A 26417-nucleotide genomic window follows, 5' to 3' on the forward strand; every position below is an offset into this window, starting at 1 on the left:
TGTTTTTAACAAAAAATTTATTACCAAAATACAATATTAAAGTCAATACATGACAAACTCCTGTAAAGCAAAATAAATTATTCTAACATTGTACAGTATTTCCAAAGGTAGTTAAAGAAGCACTATAGACCTTGCTTCACTGTTTGTGGAACAGATGAACTGTTCTACCATGAACACAGTCCTAGAGTTTTAGGCTTTAAGGCATGCAGCTTGATGTGCAGGATAATTTTACAAAATGCAAATCATCCTATTTTAATAAGATACAGTGTCGGAATTAACTGTAGTCTTTACATGTCAGTGTTCCAGAAATTTTTAGACTTTGGCTATAGAAGCAATGCCATAGTGTTACACAATACTCATTTCTTAAAAAAATACATGTATTCATGTCCATGAATATCAAACTCAAATTTCTATTAAATATATTTTATAGAATATTACTTAGAGCACCTTGCTGTACAATAAAAAAAGATTAAATAAGTGTCTATGAAAACTAAAAATATAATAAGTCTCAATAGAGAAGCCTGCTTGTCTTTGTCAAGCCAAGTACATTGTGGGAAGATACAATGTAAACATGGGTGCCCACCATCTGCTTTGTGAGAAACGACAGAAAATAAAGAAGCCACCAATAACTACCTCAAATAGGATGAGAGATCTAGAACAAAGGCTTCCATCAGTGCCCATACACTGCACCGGACACAGAACTAAAGTCTACAGGCAGGGCACTGGGAGAACAGTGGGGCCGCCCACCACCTTCTGGGTTATTAGAGGAGGAGAGAAAATGCTGGCCCCCTGGAAAGTATTACTTGTAATCATCAGAATGCATCATCTTGTCCCCTTTCCACCTTTGCCTCATATCTAGTACGTTTCTTTTAAAAACTATTTTTACTATCAAATCTTAGAACTCCAAAGTGGAAAACAAATACTATGAGCTTTATTATGGCAAAAGATCTACTACAAGTAAAATGTTATTCCTATAAGGAGAATTCCTGCTGATTATTGAAATAGCTATCTCTTCTACAATTAAAATTGCATACTTAGCCTTCATTATTACTTTTAGAAATGTTCAATTGTTTGTAGTAGAGACACTGTTCACTTAAGGCTTGCCACAAAATGCTAACAGGAAGGTACAGAACACCCATGGCATATAGGTCCTCCTATTGTCCCGGGGAAAGCGTGTGAGGATATTCTAGGCTAGAATCGGATGAATGTGAAAGATTTTGAACTTCTGGATTAATTTTTTCTCCATGAGTTAGGTAAATTTCAAATCCATGATTCCAAATGGAAAATTTAAGTAACAATCAATGGAAGTGGTTTAGGGAACTGAAATTTAGAAAGTCACTATTGATGTTTTTGGGATTTTGGGGGGTTATTAATATTTTCCAAATGATTACATGAAATAAAAACCAAGGAAACGTTATAAAACAAAATCTGGCTACTAAGGTGGTTAATTTTCAGAGTAGGTGGTAAAAATGGAACCACTTAAAATACTTAAATTTGAAATGAAATATAATTGTATTTTAATTCTGAAAACATGAGAAAATATAAATCCACATGCAGTGAATTTGGGTAATATAATTTAGTATATATATAAGTTCATTTTATCTTTTTAAAAACCACCTATCAGAAATGAAGTAACTCTCATGAATAAGTTAAAGCTACCTAAATCAAACAGCTGCAAAGTTAGGATCAATTCTGTTTAAATATCATCAACATGAGATTATAAAAAAATTTAAACAATGTTTCAAGATGGCCTGGCCCCACTTGAGTAGTTCCTGATATGACTTTAAAAACATTCATTCATTCAACCCATACCTGGAGTTTGGGAATTCTTTCCTAAAGGTGTCTACACTCAAGAAATTGTTTTCAGTGTGTTCTAAGGTTATCACAGTCACAGCCTCAGCACTAGAAGGTGTTAGAAATCAAGTTCAGGAAGAGCACCATGAAGATGGTGCACTGCGTGGTGCACCCGCCTTTTGACTTGTGCGCAGAATTTACTTTGACAAAACAACACAAAAATAAATGATCAGCACTACCAAAGCGAAAACAAAACACCCCTGTTCTCTTCACTTCGAACACACTATACTAAAACGGTGTAACTGATGAGAAGCTTACATGTATCCTGCGGCGAGTTTTAGAGCAAAAGCACTGGTCGTTGGTCTTCCACATGTCCTACTGCCCACTGACAGAATGGAATATCCGAGCTGGGAGAAACCCTGTGGACTTGCCAAATGTTTGTTATTAAAAGTTTTATAAACAACCTGAATTTTTACTAGAGTGTAGCCACATCTGATTATACCTCTCGTGCTAAGTACAACTAGATTAATAAGCTTCCGGAAGAGTCAGATCTCCTCATTTTAAGAGGATTCTGAATTTCACCACTCTTCCCCCAAATGATTTTTACTTAAGAGTTCCAAGTACTTCCAAGGTCTAATGATCAAATGCAGCTTTTCATACTTTGTTGCCTGAATAGACCTTTGTGATACCACACTTGGTCTGGTTTGGGAAAGAGGACTACAGAGCCCGTGTAGCTACGGAGAAAACAGCGGTGTTCTGTCAGGCACTTTGAAAAGAGCCTTTGGGAATGTGCTGCGCTAAAGGAGTTCCCATTTTCACGAACCTTCTCATTTGGTTTGAGGCTGGTGGGAACTCACCTATTTTCTCCTTTGCTCACAAGAAATTCCCTGTAAATTTAAGACAGTAAGTTACGTCTTAAATGCCTACTTATACTCTGGATTTGGATTCAGAGGTTTCTTTAAGAAGTAATGTTTCTTAAAAAAAAAAAAAAAAAAAAAAAAAAAGAGAAGTACTGTATCTTAGATTGAGCATAGGATTAATTCCTATCAATTTGGGGGAAGATTTAGGTAGATCATTTCAAAGCCCTCTGGTGATCTTTTCCTTGTTGGCTCTGTTGGTGACAGTGAAAACCCCTCAAGAGAGCAGCTTCCCACCGCCCCCAAGAGGCCTGTCCCTCTAGAGCTGGCACGTCCAAGTTCAGAAGGAAGAAGAAAAAACTAAACTCTGCTTAAGATTGTGACACTTCTACAACAAGTTTTAGCATAGTTCCAGAAAAGCTCTTTCTTAATTCTTTTGCTTGCATTTCTACACTATGATAAGCTTTGAATAATAAATACACTCAATACTCAGAAGAGGTAACAGGGTTAACACAGGGTTATGTCTTTGCTTCATGCTCAAACCACTTCCCCTCACTCAGAATATTTAAATATCATTAGCGTGTATCCACTTGGAATTTTATTACACTGCAAATTTGGTTCTGAAGTCACATGCGTCTCCTCAAAAAAACCAAAAACCAAAACCCAAATACCACACCAACTACTTCTTCTGTGTCTAGTAAGTTACTTCAGTTACTTGATAGCGCAAAGGGGAAACCGTGGTTTAAAGGATTTCTCTTCTACCGTGTTCCTCTTCAAGACATTGTTCAATCTAATTTGTGTTTAAAGTGGTGCCGTGGTCCTTATTTAGGATGATGTTTACAATCTCACCTTCATGCTCTTTCATATGATCCAAGAGATTTTCTTTGCTGGTAGATTCGAAGCCACAGATACAACAACAGAAGAGTAAGACACAATACTCCATGCCAGGAGGCGCCAGACTGGAGTTTTTTTCTAAACTATATGAGGTATTACTTGTAGGGCTCAGTTTCTCATTGTCGTTGGAAGCGACGACTTCGGCAGGAGCCTGGGAAATCAGCTCTGAGGATGATATCAAATTTTCCGAACTTCCAGTGACAGGATCGGCTCTTTCCTCGCTGCTGTTTAAGAGCGTCTTTGCAGGGGATCTCCCCAGAACTCTTAAAAACAAAACACAACACACCAAACGCTGAGCTGGTTATACTGTAAGACTAGCAGGTTTAGGGACGCCTGGGTGGCTCAGTGGGTTAAGCCGCTGCTTTCGGCTCAGATCATGATCTCAGGGTACTGGGATCGAGTCCCAAATCGGGCTCTCTGCTCAGCAGGGAGCCTGCTTCCTCCTCTCTCTCTCTGCCTGCCTCTCTGCCTACTTGTAATCTCTCTCTGTCAAATAAATAAATAAAATCTTTAATTAAAAAAAAAAAAAAAAGACTAGCAGGTTTAACTCTCACTTTAGCTTACATACAACAGGGAAAGGGGGAGGATCAGGTACCTGCCGCTCTGTGAAATGGCGTCATTGATGGCCTTGTTCACTTGTTCGTAGTTGTAATTTTGGTCACTTGCATGCTTCCACATGTGAGACTTCAAAGACGGAGGATGGCTGCACACATACCCACACAGAGAGCATCTGAAAGACACATGTGAGAGACAGAACGATCCCGTGACATCACTCGAAGAATTATAGTGATTCTGTAACAGTTATGAAATTCCTTCTCTGGAAGCCTTATGAGACATCCTATCTCCCTAAACCTAAGACATTACTGATTGTAAGAGACATATTGATTTCGGAGGCTAAAGTGTCCTAGAAGAGATATCTGAGAATCAATAAAATTAAGTGTTTTCTGCTATAAAAAATTTATTAGCATCATGACAAACATCCCAGATTACTTTGGCTATTACAGTTATTTGGAAAGATTTCTAATATAGTAAAATACAACATCTTTGCTCTAAATTACTTAAATAACTACACAAAGAAAGAAAAATACATAAAATCAATACTCTATACCACTCTATTTTTTAAGAAAGTAAAAAGGGGGCACCTGGATGGCTCAGTTGGCCAAACGTCTGCCTTTGGCACAGGTCATGATCCCAAAGTCCTAGGATCGAGCCCAGCATCAGGCTCCTTGCTCAGTGGGGAGTCTGTTTGTCCCTCTCCCTCAACCCCTTCCCCCCGCTCATGCTCTCTCTCCAATAAATAAAATCTTTCAAAAAAAAAAAAAAAGAAAGACTGTGAAAAGGAATTAAATAGCTTTAACATGAACTCTGCTTATTTACAGATCCACAGAAAATGGAAGTAGTCCTTAAAAGCATCAGCAATTTAGATTTCATAAATAAAACTGTTAATTAGTAATTTAAAAAAATTTCTATTCAAAATAACATTTGTTTCACATAACTGGTTATACTTGGTAAAATCTGAACAGAGTGAAGTATTTAAAAAAAAGTAAAAAAAAAAATAGACTTTTTGGGAATAAATTCTTTTAGCACTTTTAGGTTTATCCCTTTTCCCCTGCATCCAGTTCCCCCTCTTAGTAACATCTTGCATCAGTGTGAAGTACCAGTTAGAAATAGTGAACCAAAATGGATACACCATTATTAACAGCTGACTGTTCACTGCTGGTGTTACACAGTTCTGTCACAGTTCTGTGACAATGCATAATGTCACGTATCCACCATGACAAATCCTAAAGGATAATTTCCCGGCCTGAAACATCCCCTGTGCTCTATGTATTCAGCCCTCCCACCCTCTTAATCCCTGTCACTGAGTCTTTTGCTGTCTCCATAGTTTTGCCTTTTCTAGAATGACACAGTTGGAATCATACAGAATGTGGGCCTAAGGACTGGTTTCTTTCATGAAGCCATATGTAGTTAAAGTTCCTTCATGTGTTTTCATGCCTGAGAGTTCTTATCACCAAATAATAGTCCACTGTCCAGATGCACCATAATTTGTTTATCCATTCACCTTCTAAAGGATATCTGGGCTGCTTCTGTATTTCGGTGATCATGAATAAAGTTGCTGTAAACATACATGGGCAGCTTTTTCGATGGATATGAATTTTCATCTTTTGGGTAAATACCTATGAACACAACTGCTGGAGTGGATGGTAAAATTATGTTTATTTTTTATTTCATTTTTATTTTTCAAGATTTTATTTTTAATTAATCTCTATACCGAACGTGGGGCCTGAACTCCCAACCCTGAGACCAAGAGTCGCATGTTCTATGGAAGGACCCAGCCAGGTGCCCTGCAAATACAGTTTGTAAAAGAAATTTTTGTTGAATACTTCAGCAGAAGCCTAACAAATCAGCTAACTTAGCTGAACTCTTCACAACAATAAGAGACATGCTCACTAATAATGAAACACAAAGAAAACAAAAGGGCACAAGTAAATACAATTAAACAGGCAAGGTCTGAACTCTCCCTCTAACCTGCCTTCAACTTTATGACAGAAGCAGCAGTATTAGCTTTTATTACACGTCCTGAGGCATCAGGTCCAAGGCCAGTGAAGGGCCTTCTACCTCAGGAAACACTAGGCCATTTAAAGGCAATAAACGTGCAATTCCTGGAAGAACTTCCATAAATTCAAACATAAAAAAGATGTCCAATTTTCATTAATAAGCAGAAAAATGCATCATGCCCACAAGCCTGACAGGTGAGTAAGTCTGATAATGCCATTTTTGTAGAGATGTGAAGAAATGGAAATGTCTGTAAGAACAAGCACTCTGGAGAGTAATTCTTTGAAGAATGAAGAGGGGCACATATCTGTGACCATGTAGTACAGATGTAGTATAGATGTAGTATAACAAGAATAAAGATATTCTTGTTTTCACCAGGGCACATATGCAAGAATCATCATCACTGTAGCCATGACGAGTTTAAAAAAAAAAAAAAGGATGCAACTCATAGCCACTGTTTTCCCACAAGAAAATGGAAATAAAATGGTTTATCTTCTTCCTTCCTTTCTTTTTAAAGATTTTACTTATTTATGTGGCAAAGAGAGACACAGCAAGAGAGGAACACAAGCAGGGGGAGTGGCAGACTGAGAAAGAAGCAGGATCCCCGAGAAAGGAGCCCGATGTGGGGCTCGATCCCAGGACCCCAGGATCATGACCTGAGTCGAAGGCAGACGCTTAATGACTGAGCCATCAAGGTGCCCCCAAATGGTTTATTTTCATATAAAGGAACATTATACTCTGCCTAAAATGAAAGAACTAGATGTATACTTATCACTATGAACCAATGTCAATAATGATCAATGAAAAGAAAAAGTAACAAAAAGATTTGTTTAGTATATCATTTAAATAAATTGTGAAAATACCAAAACCAGTATATATTAATATATACATATAAGTATACACACACACACACACAGTCTTGAAAAAATGTTAGGAAATGATACATATTAGTATCAGGACAATGGGAAGGAAGGGAAGAAGTTTTAGCTGTCCCTGTTTTACTTCTTCAAAATGTGGTAAGATGTTTGAAAGGTTTTAGTATTTAAAATATTTTAAAACTGTTATCCCAATCTCTTTAAGACTTTATAGCTTGCATAATAATTTTATGATTGGCCACACACAGAAAACCAGCCTTACATCATTTTATACACACACTACATATATATATATACACACACACACATACATATCTCTATATATCTGGGATGCAGTACTTTTCTCTTTTTAAGTGGCCTCCACACCAGAGCCCAACAAGGGGCTTGAACTCACAGCCCTAAGATCAAGACCTGAGCTGAAAGAAGAGTTGGACACTTAACTGACTGAGCCACCCAGGCACCCCATGAGTGCAGTACTTTTCTGACACATTCCAATAAATCTGTTTCACTAATATCTAGAAAAGGGCTGGCAGCTGGTGATCACTCCCATCTCCATGCCATTAAGCTCAGCGTCCATGTCTGACTATACTTGCTACACTGTGGGGTTAAGTGTGCTTTGGTACAGTCCCTGGACTGGTCCCTTGAAAGGAGAGACTGCCCTGCACCACTGTGGCCTGGCACCCAGGTCTACTACACTGAGCAAGTGGGAGTGAAACAGCCAAGGCCAAGAGATGCCCACTCATTCCCATCAGAACTTTCACCAAGCAACAATGCCTCAATGGATGTCAAACACTGCCATAGTAATTTATAATATACACACCTTTATAATTGTACTAGAAAAGGGGGAAATATACATAAACTTCTGACTCTTCAGATTACTTGTCTCCTTGTATGGATTAAGACTCTTGCCCTGAAACCTCACTGGAAAACTCTGTACCCAGATGAACAGCAGAATGCTGTACGTCAAAGCATCCTCTGAATGAAAAGTCAGTCTTATCCAATGAGAACTTTATACTTCGAGAAAAATGGGCCAAAAAGAAATGTCAGAAATTGCAAACTTATCCCACTGGAGCATCTCCAATATTACTCAAATCTTTTAAAAATAAGAGCAGTGAATTATTCAGTTAAAGGATAGATTTTTTTTTTTAAAGCAAATGAACTTTAGAATAGTTTTAGAGTTTTACAAAAAAGTTGAGTTCTTCCTATTGTTAACATCTTTTACTGCTGAAGTATATCTATCATAAATAAGAAGCCAAAGTTGATACATTATTATTATTAACTAAAGTTCATACTGTATTCAGATTTCCTTGGTTTTCTCCTTTTTCTACTCCAGAATCCTATCTAGGATACCATGTTACATTCCTATCTAGGATACCATGTGACATTTAGTCATCATATATCCTCTGATCTTCCAGACTTTAATAGTTTCTCAGACTTTGAAGAATACTGGTCAGATATTTTGTAGAATGTCCCTCAATTTGGGTTTGTCTGATGTCTTTGTCATGTTTAGGGTAGGGTAATGGGCTTGCTGGGGGAGGAAAACCAAGGGGTATAGTGCTATTCTCATCACATAATACTGTCACAATATGAACAATGTTGGTGCTGACCTTGAGGTCAAGTTTCTCCACAGGAAAGCTAGGCTTTATCTCCTTTCCACCCTGCACACTTAGGAATCAAAGTCACAACGTGCAGCCCACACCTCACTTAAAAGAGTGGGAATTATAGTCTACCTCCTGACAGCAGAGTTATCTATGTAAAATCACTGGGAATTTTGCACAGGAGCTTTCCCTATTCTCATCTATTTATTTATTCAATCATTAATGTCAGTATGGACTGCTGCATATTTTATAGTCTGGGATATAATTCAATACTACATTACTTATTTTACTGCTGAAATCAGTGGGGGCTCCTCCAACTGGCTCCCATGTCCTGCTGACATACTCCCATTGTTTTGTCTGTTGAGCACGTCCCTTACTTTTTGGCACTACGATCTGCTCCAGGCTTACTTATCTACCTATGTGGATCAGTCATTTCTCTAAGCCATTTGTCTTTTTCCTTTTATTGGTATTAGAAACCAAGATTTGGGTGTTCAATTTCCCCCCCTTTTTTTAGACTTACTTATTTTAGAAAGAGAGTGAGCTTGCAAGGTGGAGCAGAGGGTGCAGACGGAGAGGGAGAATCCAAGCAGACTCCCCACTGAGCATGGGGCCCGATGCGGGGCTCGATCTTAACAACCCTGAGATCATGACCTTAGCTGAAATCAAGAGTTGGATGCTTAACTGAAAGAGACACTCAGGCGCCCCTGAATTGCTTTATTTTTATAAATAACTTATTTCCTGACTTCAAAAATTCACTGTGGAAAATTAGAAATACGCAAAAGTATACAAAGAAAACAAAAATCACTTATAGCTTAACCACTAGATGTAACCAGTATTATTTTGATGTGTGCTTCCAAATCTTTTTTTTTTTTAAAGATTTTATTTATTTATTTGACTGACAGATCACAACTGACACAACTGACTGACAGAGAGGCAGGCAGAGAGAGAGAGAAGGGAGGAAGCAGGCTCCCCGCTGAGCAGAGAGCCCGCCGTGGGGCCCGATCCCAGGACGCTGGGATCATGACTTGAGCTGAAGGCAGAGGCTTTAACCCACTGAGCCACCCAGGCGCCCCTGTCCTTCCCAATCTTAAAATAGTTTATAAAATTGGAATCATGCAGGTTAACTGTTTTGTTAATATTCCTCAATATGACTTAAATTTTCTATGATAAAATATTTATGGCTGCCCACAATTCCATTCCTGATGAAACTGATGAAATTCGATCCATAATTCCCTATCAAGTTATGCAAAACATGTAATTCTAAAAACTGACAATCAAACAACAACAACAACAACAACAAAAAACCAACAAAACAAAACAAACAAACAAAAAAAACCCCTGACAATCATGACCTTCTGGTTTCAGGTCCAGCCCCTAAGAAGATTTGACAGTAACTGATGACTTGCTGGCTGTTAGACCCGAGTATAAGAGTTAAAAACATGGAGGGACACAATCACAGGGGACCCTCCATACGTTTTTGAATTTAACTCCTGGAGTTCTATCAGGCTCTTAGTGAATGTTGGAGAAAAATCCTTCTATGTCTTAGCAGGTGGAGAGTTAAAAGAAGCACTTCAAAATATGCCATATCATTCGGTCCTTAACATGGTCCAACTCTAGGACAAATGCTTTAAGCAGATCCTCACCTGCTGGAGTTTACCGAAGCACCAGTGGCCTGAGGGAAGGCAAATACCCAACTGCAGCTCACTCCAGCTATCTTGTCCCACAAAGATGGGGACTGAGAAGCACATGTGAAGTTCTGTCCGGAGGCACAGACTCACTACACAACTAACACCCAATCACAGGACTATAGAATGCATCCCCTTGCCCCACATAGTACCCACTACTAAAGGCTTATTTACAGCACTGCTGTTTACCTAGCTCATCACGCCTGGCTATCAAGAAAAAAATGACAAAATTTAATACTAAGAGATAAAAACTGAAGCTTAAAGAGACACAGCAAGCGTCAGAACAAGACTGACATATGGTGGGACATTGGAATGATTGGAATGATTTGTGACTTACACAACTATGATTAATATGCTGAGAGTGCTAGTAAGCACAATACACAGTGTGCAATAACAGATGGGTAGTGAAAGCAGAGAGATAAAAAGTCTAACAAAGAACCAAAAACACGCACAAAAACCTGGAGATAAAAAATATGTCGCAATAATGAAGAATGCCTTTAAGGGGCTTATTAGTAGACGGGACATGACTGAGGAAAGAATTTCTGAGCTTAATGATATCTCAGTAGAAATCTCCAAAATTGGAAAGCGAAGAGAAAAGACACTGGAAAAAACAAACAAAAATATACAACCAAAAAAGGTGTAACATGCATGTAACAGGAATAGAGAGAATAAAAGAAAGAAATAGAGGAAATATTTTTAAGCAATAATAACTGAGAATTTCCCCAAATTAATGTCAGACACCAAACTGCAAGTCTAAGAAGCTCAGAGAATACCAAGCAGAATAAACAGCAGAAGAACTACATGTAGGCATATTATTTTTGAACTATAAAAAATAAAAGAAAAAAATCACAAAAGAAGCCAGAGGGAAAAAATACTTTAACTATAAAAGAGTGAAGGTAAGAATTTCATCTGACTTCTCAGAAATTAGACAAACAAGAGAATGGAGTGAAATACTTCAAGTATTGAGGGAAAAAACAACCAACCTAGAATTCTGTAGCCAGCAAAAATTTTTCTTCAAAAGTAAATCAAGGCTATCTTAGACAGACAAAAAAACTGAAGCACTTTGCTGCCAGCAGACCAGCAAGAAATTGTCTTACAAGAAATGTTAACATTTACAAGTATTTCTCCAGAAAGAAGGCAAATGATATAGGCCAGAAATGTGGATGTACATAAGGAAAGAAAGAGAATATTTAACAAACCCTCATTTTTCTTATTCTTAATTGATCTAATAACAATTTGCTCAAAATAATATCAATAATGTACCTGATTATATATGCTTATGTATGTGTACACACACACACACCATTATGTATAAATGAAATTAATGACAGAAATGATACAAGGATGGGAGAGAAGAATTAGATTATTATTATGATTTTTAAAGATTTTATTTATTTATTTGATAGAGAGAGAGACAGTGAGAGAAGGAACACAAGCAGGGGGAGTGGATCCCAGGACCCTGGGATCATGACCTGTGCTGAAGGCAGATGCTTAACGACTGAGTCACCCAGGTGCCCAGGAATTAGGATTATTTTATTATAAGGTACTTGTATTCCCCATGAAGTTGGTGTGATGTTATCTGAATGTGGATCTGGATTAGTTGTAAATGTATATTGCAATGTCTAGGGAAACCACTACTAAAAAGTAAAAAAAAGTAGTGTAACTGATAAGCTAAAAAAGAAAAGAAAATGAAATCATACCACATCTTCAATCAAAAACACAAATGGCAGAGAAAGAGCAAAAGAAAAAACAAGAACAAAGAACAAAGGCAACAACAAAATAGTAACAAATACGGTAAATATAAATTCAGTGATAGCAACAATAATTTTGAACAGCAATGGTCTAACAATACCAATTAAAAGACAGAGGTAGTTGGGAGTGGATTAAAGACAAGAATCAACCACATGTTGTCCATAAAAAACCCATTTTAACTACAAATACACACAGAGATGAAAAGTAGCTGGATGGAGATTCATACACCACACTAATATAATTAAAAGAAAGCAAGAGTCCTCTATTCATTTTAGACAAGGCTGACTTCAGAGTAAAGGAAAGTGATCATGATTTGAGGAAAAAGAGGGGTACTACATAATGATAAAGGGGTCAATTCTCCAAGACAGATGGTCGTTAATATGGTGTGCCAAACAAAAGATGAAACTATACGAGGCAAAAACTGATAGAACTGCAAGGAGGAACAGATGAACCCACTATTGTAGTGGAAGACTTAAGCAGCACCTATCACAGATCGGCAGACATCACTGACTGAATTCAGTACTACCACTTATCAGCTGGGTATAACTGATATCTATAGACTACTTCACCCAACAGCGGCAGAATACAAATTCTCAAACTCACATGGAATATTCACCCAGACAGACCACACCTTTGGCCATAACACCCCTGAACAAATTTAACAGAAGAGAAACCATGCTGTCAAACCACAATGGAATTAAGGTAAAATAACAAAAATAGTGGAAAATCTCAAAATATTTGGATATTAAACAACACACTTAGAGTGAACAAAATGGTATAGTATTTTGAAATAAAGAAAAAGCAACTATCAAAATGTGTGGAATCCAGCAAAAGCAATGCTTGGAGGGAAATTGACAACACTGAATGCACAGATTAGAAAAAAAAAATCTAAAACAATCATTTAAGTTTTCACTTTAGGAAACTAGGGGAAAAAATTAAGAGCATACTAAACCCAAATAGGTAGGAAAAAAAAGACAGGAAAAAGATCTAGAATAGCCAACAAATACTGAAGGAGAACCAAGCTGAAGAAGGGACACTGTACAACCATGGAATCAGTTAAGAGATCAGTGGTCACTAGGAGTTTGGGTGTGTGTGTGTGTGTGTGTGTGTGTGTGTGTGTGTGTTGTGGAGGCGTTGACGAGTAGGGGGAGCACAGGGGATTTTTAGGGCTATGAAACTACTCTGTGTGATACTGTTATTACTGTAATGGTAGATACATGTCATTATACATTTGTTCAAACACACAGAATGTCCACCAAGAGTGAACCCAAAACTAAACTATGGACTTTGGATGATAATGATTTGTCACTGCAGGTTCATCAGCTGTAAGGAATATACGCCTCTGGCGGATAATACTGATAATGAAAGAGGCTATAAATGTGTGGAACAGGGAGTATATGGGAAGTCTTTGTACTTCTGCTCGATATTACAATGAACCTAAACTGCTCTAAAAAATAAAGACTCAGTCTTTAAAAAGACTGACAGCCCTATATTAAGAATTTTAGGCACTTAAAGCTTTTTTTTTTTTTTTTAAAGAGGATTTCATTTATTTATTTGACAGAGATCACAAGTAGGCAGAGAGAGAGAGAGAGAGAGAGAGAGAGGAGGAAGCAGGCTCTCCACTGAGCAGAGAGCCTGACTCGGGACTCGATCCCAGAACCCTGAGATCATGACCCGAGCTGAAGGCAGAGTCTTAACCACTGAGCCACCCAGGCGCCCCATAGGCACTTAAAGCTTTTGATACAAAAAGTCACTTGAGAACATTGCCTGTAAACTCTAATATTTGTACCAGTAAGTGTTCATTCTTTTAGAAGATACTTAGAGTAGAAATTAGGGAAAGAAATGAAGTATTGATGTTCTTTTCAAAGGACTACTGGGTCCTATGTCTAAAGTCAACAGAAAATAGCTAGTTTCTTTGTATTCAAATTACCTTAGGCCTTAAAGTTTCAGAGTTTTTAAAAAAGTTGTTCAAAGTCTTTCTACAAAGTTAGAATCACACTGATACAGAAACCTGGCAAGTACAATTGAAAAAAAAAAAAAAACAGCTACATACCAAATCTCAGTTACGGATATCAACACAGATTATTCTGAATAGAATGCTAGCAAAGAGATCCCACAGTGCATTGAAAGAATAATATACCATGACGAAGGGAGGCTTATTCCAAGAATACAGAGAACTCAGTATTAGGAAATTTATAATTATCATTCACCATTTGAAAGGATCAAAAGAGAAGTCACATTTTCCTTGTTGTTGCTGAGATTTAATCTAAAGAAATTCAACAACCATTTAAACAAAATTTTTTACTACAGAAATCTTTTTTTTTCCCCCCGAGAAAGAGTATGCTTGTGTGTGTTGGGGGCCAAGGGAGGAGGACAGAGAGAATCCCAAGCAGGCTCCATACCCTGCGCAGGGCCTGATACAGAGCGTGCGACCCTGAAATCATGACCTAAGCCTAAATCGAGAATTGGACGCTTAACCAACTGAGCCACCCAGAAGCCCCCTCAATATCTTTTAATATGAATAAGTCCTTAAAATCTTTAAGAGTGGAAGAGAGAGAGAGAGTGCATGTGCAAGAGCAGTGTATGGAATGACTAAGCCCTAATCCTAGGAGCATCAACCTTAGGTTGGTAGCGATTTTCTGAAGGGACACAGACAATGGTAAATATTCACAGAAAGATCCAAACATGAGAAAAGTGGGAAAATGTTGTTTAACTGGTAAATAAGGTTAAGCACTTATTAAAATAATTTTCAACTGATTAGAGGAGAAGGATACTATAGGAGAACCCCAACTTTGAAGTTTGGTATAGGCAGCTTACACTTATTTCTACCTGCTTTTTAAAGAACAGGTTTCCTTTAGCTAAAGCACTATTTCCCCACTTTCCATTCCCTCTGCATTCTTCCTCTACAATTCCATGGAGGAAACCAAATTCTCCCAGTTTACAAAAAAGAGACTGAACTATTATTATACTATCACCTTGTTTTATTCACTTTGCTTACCATACACTTATTTTTCTGAAATTCTGTTTTTTACTTATTGTCTATCTTCTTTCATGAAGGTATTATTAACATAAAAAAAAAATAAAGCTGCCAGTTATTTATCAGGGAAAAAACTGGGTTTATTCAGGAATAACAGAGAATTGCAATCTGGGGCAAACAAACTTTGGCAAAACCAAGTCTTCTGAACAAAGAATAGGGATGCCCTATCACAGAGGAAAGCACGAGTTAGGAAGACTGTCATAAATAAAAAATCCACTGGGGTAAAGTGGGAACTAGAAGCATAGTGGGTTTTCAGTGGCGGAGCTGTGACGATCTGTCACTGCCTGTGCTAGCTGGGTGGTGGTGAGGAGGTAAACCTTTCTTTCTCCTGCTGGGAGAGTAAAGTAGTATCCACCTGCAAGGTCCCTGTCTTCCTGTGGGGTCTGCAACTGACAATGAGTGGTAGGGCCCGAGAGCTCCCCCTGCTGAACCTGCAACTCCATTCTAGAGAAGTTTCCCTTTACTTACCTTCACAGTATAAATGCCATGAGACAGAAAACGCACAGGTGACCCTATACCAACCTGACCAAAATACATGCAGTACCGCAACAAAATATGTTTTGAAACAGAGGGCTATCTATGTCTAACAGATCATTTCTAACCATGTTACCAGCAGACCATCAACATCCCTATTTTCCAATTACTCCATATACTGGCAAAAAAACAAACAAACCCAAAAAGCAAAGCAAAAAACCCTACTGACACAGCAACAGCAGCAGCACACTTACGTGACATCACTTAGCACAATTTTGTTTTTGCTTTTTTAGTAGACCTACCTGATGCTCTGATGACAATCTCCTTTGGTACCTCAGTTATTCCAATCTATTAAGGCAAAGTGTATGTGCAATATTTCGGAAACAATAAGCACCCTAATAGATCAATTGCTGGTGCAGCCTCTGAATAAGGCTGGACCAAAGCTTTGGAATACCAGAAAGAACCCTATTATTCCGTAGGCCAATAAAGTCACATCCACATTTGTATGAAAAATGAGATTTCTTCCCAGTGCAAGAAAGCTACACTGAAACCTGTGATATCGTGATTTCCAGTAAGAAATATATATTTGGGGTACGCCTAGGGGTGGCAGTCGGTTAAGTGTCTGCCTTTGGCTCAGGTCGTGATCCCAAGGTCCTGGGACTGAGTCCCACATAGGGCTCCTTGCTCAGCAGGAGGGACCTGCTTCTGCCACTGCCTGCTGTTCTCCCTGCTTGTGCTCCTCTCTTCTTCATCTCTCTCTGACAAAATAAATGAATAAGCAATCTTGAAAAAGGGGGGAAAAAAAAAGATATATTTAGTCTTTGTCCCCATTCCTAGCAGAGTTCCAAAACTTTGGGAAGTCAAGTAGGAGAGGAATCCGATGTCTTTTGTTATGTTAACGATGTAATCTTCGGACCCCCTCAAGGTAACCTAAGGATGGGGGCTGGTTGTCAGAGGAGCCAAGAATGGGACTGGAAGGTGGAAGGTTGGAACGTTCAGTCTCCCCTTCCCGGAGGAGAGGGGCTGGACTAAGTAATGAAGCCTCCATAAAACCCAAAAGGATGTTCTGAGAGCTTCTGAGTTGGTGACCACATGAAAGTGCTGGTAGAGTGGTGCCCAGAGAGGAAATGGAAGCTCTGCCCCTCTGGGGCCTTGCCCTGTGAACTTCCTCATCTGCCTGCTCATCTGTATCCTTTATATCCTTCAAAAGAAACTGGTAAACGTAAGTAAACTGGTTTCTTGAGTTTTGTGAGCTGGTCTAGCAAACCTCTGATTTATGGTCAGTTGGTTAGGAGCACAGGTGACGAGGAAGTGGGGACAGTCTTGTGGAATGGAGCCCCTCACCAGTGAGACCTGAGGCTATCTCCAGGATTCAATTTGTAAGACCTCGTGGCCCAGTCAGTGTCCACTGAGAACTGAGTTAATTGCTTGATGGTGTAGAAAAACACACATGGCTTCTCATAATTTGGCTAAAAAACTGAAAAAACAAAAACAAAAACCAAAAAAAAAACCCCCACAAAACCAAAACAAAACAAAACCCAAAGACTGAATTTTTCCATAGGCTTTCTCTTATTATTCATGGGTCAGTTACCAAGAAAATAAGAATGTGGTTCAAACACCCTCTTTCCCTGGCCTTGGACTGTACCCGGACCTTACTCCAGGTCTGATTCAATTAGAAACAGCTGCCTTGAGGGATTAGGTAGAAGAAAGCAGAACTTGGGGACGTTCTACAAGATCTGAAAAGACCTGAGTAGGATTTGAATACGCACAAAAAGAGGTCGATAAAAATTCTGCAGTAGGGTTTGTCTTACCACATTTGTTTCCTATGTTTTCAAAGAAATAAATAACTAAGGTTCAGAAAAGTGGCCACTTTAAATTTTGTGAAGAACCCAAGAAATCTTTATGCCACTGTGAAAAACAAACTTCTTTGGTACATCCCTTCAATACAAAACATACTGTTTTCCTTCGAATTAAAATCTGTTCTGTTTCCTTAAAAGAAATTCAAGTTTTTCAAAGGCTTGAGCTTTTCCCCAAGCCAAGAAAATTGACTGAAATTCAACATGCCTTCATATTGAGACTGAAGAAGTCTGTAACTAGTGTAAGTGATGGTCTGTGACTTCCAAGGGGAGTTCATAGAAGTAAGTAATAGTGCCTGCCTACTGGTAATCTAAGCATTCACTCTGGGGCACTGGCACAGCTGGGATGTCCTCATGGAGAAATCGTGCATATGTTCCTGCAGAAAGCCCTGGCCGAGGCCCTTGCCAACAGCTAGTAGCAACCACCAGCCTGGGGAGGGAGTCTTCAGATGGGGTCACCTCCAGCCTTCAAGTCTGTGCTAAGGCCCCAGACCTTCTGGAACAGAGACAAGCCATTTCTGTAGTGCCCTTTCTGAATCCCTGAGCATAATAAAACTGCTGCTGTTTTATACCACTAAATTGGGGTGGTTTGGCATGCAGTGGTGGTAGGCATTACTAAGAGTTTTCTGGCATACCTGAGACAGGCAAATTTTAATTCACCCAGTTCCTGTTTGCACATCTATGAAATTGGGACAGTAATATTTCTAAGTATGGGGCCATTATAAGGCTTAAAAGTGAGCTCACAGGGGCACCTGGGTGGCTCAGTGGGTTAAGCCGCTGCCTTTGGCTCAGGTCATGATCTCGGGGTCCTGGGATCGAGTCCCGCATCGGGCTCTCTGCTCAGCAGGGAGCCTGCTTCCCTCTCTCTCTAGCTGCCTCTCTGTCTACTTGTGATTTCTCTCTGTCAAATTAATAAATGGAATCTTTAAAAAAAAAAAAAAGTGAGCTCACAAAAATAAAGTGCTTAGCACACTGCTTGGCCCATGTTAAAAAAAATGTTGACGGTTATTATAATTTCTAATATTTTTATAGTTGTAGAAAAACCAAACTTTATTCAATGACTGACTATAAGGAGAGGCAGCCTTGTCATTCCAAAATGTCATTTCCACTGCTTAAAACATTCTTGGATTTCGGGCGCCTGGGTGACTCAGTCAGTTAAGTGTCTGCCTTTGCCTCAGGTCATGATCCCCACATCAGGCTCTCTCTGCTCAGCGGGGAGCCTACTTCTCCCTCTCCCTATGCCCCTAATCCAGCTTGTACTCCCTCACTCTCTGTCTCTCAAATAAATAAAAAATAAAAAATATCTTTAAAAAAAAAAACCCAAACTTTCCTGGATTTCATTTAAAAAGTATTTTTCTTTTAGTTTTAGTGTCATATTAGAAAACTAGGCTCATTAATACAAAAATACAGTATTTTAGATTCAGCTGATGTGCATCCCCGAAAATCAGAATCATTATCCTATGAGCACACATTTTCACTTCTAATTTATGTACCTCACAAGGCTATTTCAAAAACACCAATATCAGTTTCAGAGTATAAAGACCCGTAAGTCCTAACTACAAAGAAAAAGATTAATAAATTTGACTATATTAAAGATAGAAATTTGTCAAAAATAGTGGCTCAGTGGGTTAAGCTGCTGCCTTCGGCTCGGGTCATGATCCCAGAGTCCTGGGATCGGGTCCGCGTCGGGCTCTCTGCTCGGCGGGGAGCCTGCCCCCCCACCCCGCTTGTGATTTCTCTCTCTGTCAAATAAATAAAAAAAAAAAATCACTGTGAATAGAAAGATAAGCCACAGTTTAGAAGAGATAAGCAATATGCGTAACAGACAAAGAACCTGTATTCTGAACACAGAACTGCTACAAACCAGTAAGAAAAATGGCAAATAATCCAATAAAGAAACAGACAATAGCACACAAATGAAAAGATACTCAACCTCACAAATCATTAGGGAAATGCAAATTAGAACCAGAACAACATACCTCTCCACACCTACCAGAATGATCAAAATTAAAGAGTGACAATACAAAGTGTTGGTGAGAATATGAACTCATACAGTCGCTGTATATTTTAGATAATTGCTGAGCATCTACGAAGGCAGAATGTATATCTGTGCCTTATTACCCAGATACTCTGTTCCTAGGCATAAACCCAATGAAAATGGCCTTGTTTCATATATACACTGAGAAACACATAAAAGAATGTTCAGGGCACCTGGGCAACTCAGTTGGTTAAGTGTCTGCCTTTGGCTCAGGTCATGTCCTGGGGCTCTAGGGATGAAGCCCTGCATCAGGCTCCTTGCTCAGTGGGAAGTCTGTTTCTTCCTCTCCCTCTGCTCTTGCCCTTGGTTCATGCTCAATCTCAAATAAATTAAGAAAATCTTGTATATTTAAAATAGAATGCTCAAAAGGTATTATCTGCAATAAAGGGGAAATAGGGCAATAATCCAAACATCTACCATTAGTAGAAGAAATGAATGAATGGCTAACCTTACAACGGAATACCACACAGCAATGAAAAGGAATGCATTAGTACCACATTAAATTATACATAGTGATGATGAATAAAAAAAGCCAGATATAAAAGAATGTACATTGGGGCGATGGGCTGGTTCAGCTGAAAAAATCTTGAGGAGTTCCAGCCCCATGCTGGGTGTAGAGCTTATTTTTAAAAAACTTAAAAAAAAAAAAATAGATGTACTACATGATTTCATTTCTGTTAAGTTCAAAGAAGGGCAAAACTAATTTCTGATGTTAAAGGTCAAATGGATGCCTAGGTTGGTCTGTCAGTTACAGCGTCTGACTTTTGCTATCAGCTCAGGTCTTGATCTTACAGAGTTGTTGAGTTCAAGCCATGTGCTGGGGTCCACTCAAGTCAAGAGAGTTAGGGGGTAGAGGCTAAGGGAGAAACGAGGAGAAAAATAGTCAGTGCCTGGAAGGCCCCAAGAAGAGGGTGCTGCAGAGGAGCTGGCAATGGCTTATTTCTTGGTCTGAATAGTTATAAGAAGAAGTTTAATTTGTGACCCAACCATCAAGCTGTACACTTCAAGTTTATGCAATTTTCAGGATGTGCACTACCTTAAATTAAAAAGTATTAAAAATTTTAAAGAGAGAAAGACCATCAACCAAATGCAATGTTTGGACCTTGTTTAGCTGCTGATTTGAACAAACTTACTTTGAAAGTATATCTGAAACATTTAGGGGAAATATTGGGTATTTCTGGCCTCGGTATTAAAACAGGACTCTTAAAAAATTCAACATTCCTATCTGGGCAGCAATTCTTCTTAAGGAGGAAAAAAGCATAGTAATTCCACTATATGTTTATTTTCAAAACACAACTTACAGAACCAGAGCCATTTCACAGATGAGAAAAACTATCAGTCAACATTTACTGAGCACCTAATACACTCCAGGCAGTGTACCAAGTACTTTAGTCCAAAGCCCGTTCCTTCTTTGTCATGTTGCCTCTCCTACCTCTTGCCATGCCATGATGTAGTTTCAAAACATAAGGACTAATACAAGTGTGTTTATTTTTTAATTTTAATTTTTAATTTTATGGGGGAGGAAGGGCAGTTGGAGAAGGAATTCCATGCCCAGTGCACAGCCTAACGTGGAGCTCTGTCTCACAACCCTGAGATTGTGACCAAGATTGTGACAGCCACTGTGCTCCATGCCTAGTGAGTGCACAGCCCAATGTGGAGTTCTATCTTACAACCCTGAGATCGTGACCAAGCTGAAATTAAGCATCAGATGCTTAACAGACTGAGTCACACAGGTGCCCTTCAAGTGTCTTTCCAAGGGAGAATTGGTTCAGTGTTAGACAGCGAGAAGGGAACTTGGTAATTTGAGGAAAATGTGTTGTCATCCCATCTTCCATCTCTCGCCAGTCACAAAAGTAATATTGGGGGATGTGAACCAGGAGGAATTCTACAACTGTAATGTTAAAATTAAGAGGATAATCTATTCTTTGAAAATCCTGAATGGAGCCCTTTAACTGTGGGGTCAATGTTATAAACATCAGGTATATGGTTTACATGGAAATTCCTTAAAAAAAAATTTTTTTTTAAAGATTTTATTTATTAATTTGACAGATGGAGATCACAAGTAGGCAGAGAGGCAGGCAGAGAGAGAGAGAGGAGGAAGCTGGCTCCCTGCTGAGCAGAGAGCCTGATGTGGGGCTCGATCCCAGGACCCTGGGATCATGACCTGAGCCAAAGGCAGAGGCTTTAACCCACTGAGCCACCCAGGTGCCCCTACATGGAAATTCCTTAATGAAGCACTGAAAAACAAAGTTTGTTCCATTTGGTAATGCAACATTTGGGGTGGGATGATGCCTTTTTCATCTTTCTGTGTCCTCACACAGGAATGGCAAATAGCTCTCTTCCTTCTGTGACAGGGACAGAGTTTCTGAGATGACCCTCAAAGCAAAGGAGCAGGAGAAGAAAACCAGCTCCTTTGATGTCCCAGGAAATATGGTGGGCGTTTAATACAACTGGCCTCAGTCAGTACTCACAAAGCTTTATGAGCAAGGCAGTATTCTCCTGATTCATATGGGAAAGCAGGCTTACCTTGTAAAAACATCCACAATGTCACCCAGCTGGGCACAGGTGTGTAGCCTAGGCCTGAGACTCAAAAGCGTGAGTGCTGCACAAGACACTGGGTTGCCTCTAAGGCAACACAGCACAGGGATCTCAGCTGTGACATTTCTACTTGGGAGTAGCATCTCTCTTGTAAAAGAAATAAGCTATGCCTGTCTATCTAGAAATAGGATTACTCTTTGTTTCTAAAATGAGAGGTCAATAGCATTTCTGGGGAGGGGGTTAGGGGGGGTGATGTTACACAATGAATCCGTGACAGAGGACGAGGATAGAAACTGGGCCCAATGAATATTACTTAATGGGTGCTTACTTTGTGACAGGATGTTGCATATGGTATTGAATTTAGTTTTCATGCCTGCCCTGTAAAGCAGGTGCCTTAATTATCCTCATTTTAGAAAATATAGGACCAAGCATAATAGGGTTAAATAGTTTCCCCAACGTAATATGTGCCATTAAGTCAGAGAGCTCAGATTCAATCGCAGGACTATCTGCCCCTGGAACCAGGCTCTTCTTAACTAGTACATGAAGCGGATGGCCCAGATCACACAAATGAGTTCTGTGAAGGACTGGAATGGAAGCATAAAAAGGAAAGGTTTGTGCAAAGAACAGTTACACATACTGCAGAACACCCATTATATAACAGGCACATTAAAACACCAACGCACCTGTTCTGCCCTTGTGCAAAGACTATTAGTTGCGCAACAAGGCACTCAAACTCCATGAAAAATTCATCATTGCTCCTGGTAAGCGTGTTTCTTAACAAAAAGTAGGTATATGGCACAGATTCTGAGAAAAGCAGCCCAAACTCTGACCAGTAAGTGTATAAGGTGGCAAAACTGAATGAAGCATACATGCAACTGGCTAGAAAGACTACGGTGATTATTCGGGTTAAATGAGACTTCAAGAACGCGATGCTAACTAGCTTGAATCAAGCAATATTGACAAGGAAGAGGAAGTCCTAGAAGCTTACTGGAATACACTGTGTTAATTCACAATCCCATGTGGATTTAAAGTATCTACAGAAAGTCAAAAAAAGAGTCCCAAGATTTGACTGTTTAAAAATAAGACTTTTGATAATCAGAGAAAGACAACTATCATATGATCTCCCTGATATGAGGAAGTGGAGATGCAACATGGGGGGTTAAGGGGGTAGGAGAAGAATAAATGAAACAAGATGGGATTGGGAGGGAGACAAACCATAAGTGACTCTTAATCTCACAAAACAAACTGAGGGTTGCTGGGAGGAGGAAGGTTGGGAGAAGGGGGGTGGGGCTATGGACACTGGGGAGGGTATGTGCTATGGTGAGTGCTGTGAAGTGTGTAAACCTGGCGATTCACAGACCTCTACCCTTGGGGATAAAAATATATTATGTGTTTATAAAAAACAAAATAAAAAAAATAAGACTTTTGAGAAAATGTTCATAATTACAGGGAGCGGGACATAAGACATATGTCTCCTAAGACATAAGCACTCAGGCTAAACCCAGTGACCAAGTATAGTGTGAATAATCCTGAAAAGTAACAAATGGATGCCACTTTCTTGTAAGAGGAGGAGGATTCTCATAGTACATTGCCCATTGGTAGGAAGACCCTAGGACAATCACAACCAACCCTAGGAATCTGTGAATATCTTAAGAACATAAGAAAACATAAACTCTAGGACACCAAAAACTATCAAAGTTCTTTTTTAAGCTCTAAGACTAATCTACTCAGGTAGATGTGAAGACTCCTCTAGAGAGCCAGAATCTTTTTTTTTTTTTTAAGATTTTATTTATTCGACAGACAGAGATCACAAGTAGGCAGAAAAGAAGGCCGAGAGAGAGGAGGAAGGAGGAAGCAGGCTCCCTGCTGAGCAAAGAGCCCGATGTGGGGCTCGATCCCAGGACCCCGGGATCATGACCCGAGCTGAAGGCAGAGGCTTTAACCCACTGAGCCACCCAGGCGCCCCATAGAGCCAGAATCTTTCATAAACTTATCATAACTGTCTATTTGAGAGTTCACTTATTTATTGTTTATCTACAAATTTCATGAAAGAGGTATAATAACCTTTTGATCATGACTATACTCTAATAGCCCAGCACAGCTCCTGGAATGTAGTATTGCTCAATAAATACTTCTCAATGAATCTAATTCTAGATCCAAAGAATGTTATTTTATTCTTGCCTGGATCACATGAATTTGGCACAGGATATCATTACATTTAAAAATAAAGATACCCAAAATATAAAGGCAAAACTTTCTCCTCTTATCAGATGAACCAGTGTCCCGTTTCCATCATGTTCTTCTAAATGCTTCCTAGTAACAATCATAAATGATACACGCTAAGTACCTATTACTGCTCATCTATAATTTCTGGCATGAAGTTGTTGATAATGGTTAATGGCCTTCATTGTATTCTGGGGAAAAATCTTTCTTAGGGATCCTAGTTTTAAAAATGTTTGAAATAAAAACACAATGAGATAAGGCCAAACACCTTCCATAGAGCTATGAGACTTGGCAAATGAATATACTGAGGACTGATTATAAATAAATAAATAAGAATGATTATAAATAAGTTTGCAAATGTTATACTATAACATCAAATAATGGCATTTTCAGGCACAGTCTGTCAGGTTTTCATTTAGCTACTAATACAGTGGGCAAGTTTCCCACACACTGTGTCATACCTATATAAAAAACTGGGGAGAGAAGTTAAAATGTGAAACAGGTTTTGATAAGCCATTGAAAAAGATCACGCCCATGGCCTAGCACAAGTAGTCATGGTGAAGGTCTCAGCTTTGAGTAGGATCCTGATACTCCATTGTGGCTTCAAGTGGAACAGATTGCCTTGGGACAGGGGGACCTTCTGCAAAAATGTCTATACTTTTAGCACACGAACAACATGCAGCTTATTCTCAAGAGCTGAAGTGTACTTAGGAAATAATGATTTCTATCTTTCTATCTTGATCACCTGAGAACGTCTTTATTTCCTGAAAACAAGTATTAGAATTGGCTTTTGTGGAAAATCAAGTAACAAAATTAAATGATAGCTTAATTTTCAAAAAAAAAAAAAATCCTCTTTCATAGGGAATTTTATTGCTTTTAAGTTTTAAGCATCTTTTGTTGGAATATGGAGCAGTTAAACCTCCAAATTACCGAAATGTACTCAAAGCACTGAAGATTACTATGGTAATTTATACCCACATGAAACTGAGAACATCAAACTGACAGATGTAGATACCTTCCTCTATTTCAACTAGATGAAATGCTGTTGTCCTAAGACAAAAGCTTAAAGTTCATATTTCTTAACAAACTAGACAACACTCACCAGTAGTGAGTTTCTTTGTACCTACCTTGTGTTTCATAACAGGTGTTATGAATCTTTAATTCTATTTTTTTCTTTACTGTAAAATATTCTAATACAAGCATTAAAACTTGAGGATCATCACACTTACCTGTATGGCTTGTCAGAGTTATGGATTCGTCTGTGGTTTCTGACTCCAACGTATGTTGTACTTGTATAATCGCACACATCACATCTATACTGTTTCTGGACTGAAGACTTAGTCCCTAGACAAGGGATTGGAGAGCTTTAGCGAAATGCACTGATTAGATACAAATGACACAGTTTCCACTGTAACTGAATATTTGTAACACACAGTATTAATATTTCAATCAAGGCTTTCCCATTTATTAAAATTAACAAGTTTGAACACGGCTTTCCAGGTTCTCCTGCAACTAGACTATCAGCAGATATAAGCTGAACATCATCTGACCTGTAAACATAAATACATTGGGTTAGTTTATGCATTACCTTGTACAAAATGCTAGAATGTAATAAACTTGATGCCAGCTGCCCTGCTGACTGTGCAGCAGCTGAATTAACCAGAGATACACTGCTGATCTGAAAGGTGGTCTAACTAATACTGGATACACTGTCTTAAGGAAACACTGATTTGCCAACAAGTTGTGATTTCATACTCTAATACAACATTACACAGTATGCCGCAAGGCATATATAACAAACTCTAGATAAAAAGACTAAAGCTTTTTTTACCCTGCCGGTTTCCTTTTTTACAACTGAAAGCCAGCTATCAGTGCAACAACGGAAGGAAAAAACGAGCCCGAATTATTCAGTGCTAAATAATATCATATAATCATACCCAGCAAACCGACAGGTGACAAGGATAAGTGTCATCACTAATGTGAGTGTGCCACTCTCTGGAATCCAGAAGACATGGATCCAGTGGAAAAGAGGCCATGTTACCACCCTCACTCTGCAGCAACAGGGCTGGGTAGTTTTAATCAGGGTAAGCCGGAGACAAAACAAGCTGGATGCCTTGATCATGTAAAACTGTTCCTGAAGATATTCAACACTCTCTTTACTCTTCTGTAAGCACAAAATCTGCAGGCCATTCACAGCCTGACTGCTTTATATTCAGAAACAAAGCAAGCATGGAAAGCTG

At 38.9% G+C, this 26417-nt stretch overlaps 1 protein-coding gene across 1 annotated transcript in view; it reads right to left on the reverse strand.

Moving 5' to 3' along the window:
* The window catches only part of ZNF507 (zinc finger protein 507), a 40183-nt gene continuing 13766 nt past the window's right edge, over positions 1-26417 (reverse strand). Inside the window, 3 exon segments of the mRNA XM_045076007.1 lie at positions 1-3808; positions 4141-4275; positions 25407-25521. Coding sequence (XP_044931942.1) covers positions 3442-3808; positions 4141-4275; positions 25407-25521 — 617 coding nt within the window. The 3' untranslated portion in view covers positions 1-3441.

Source organism: Mustela putorius, unplaced genomic scaffold (assembly GCF_011764305.1).
Source record: "Mustela putorius furo isolate JIRA1106 unplaced genomic scaffold, ASM1176430v1.1 tig00000174_pilon_pilon_pilon, whole genome shotgun sequence".
In the NCBI taxonomy this organism is placed as follows: Eukaryota; Metazoa; Chordata; class Mammalia; order Carnivora; family Mustelidae; genus Mustela; species Mustela putorius.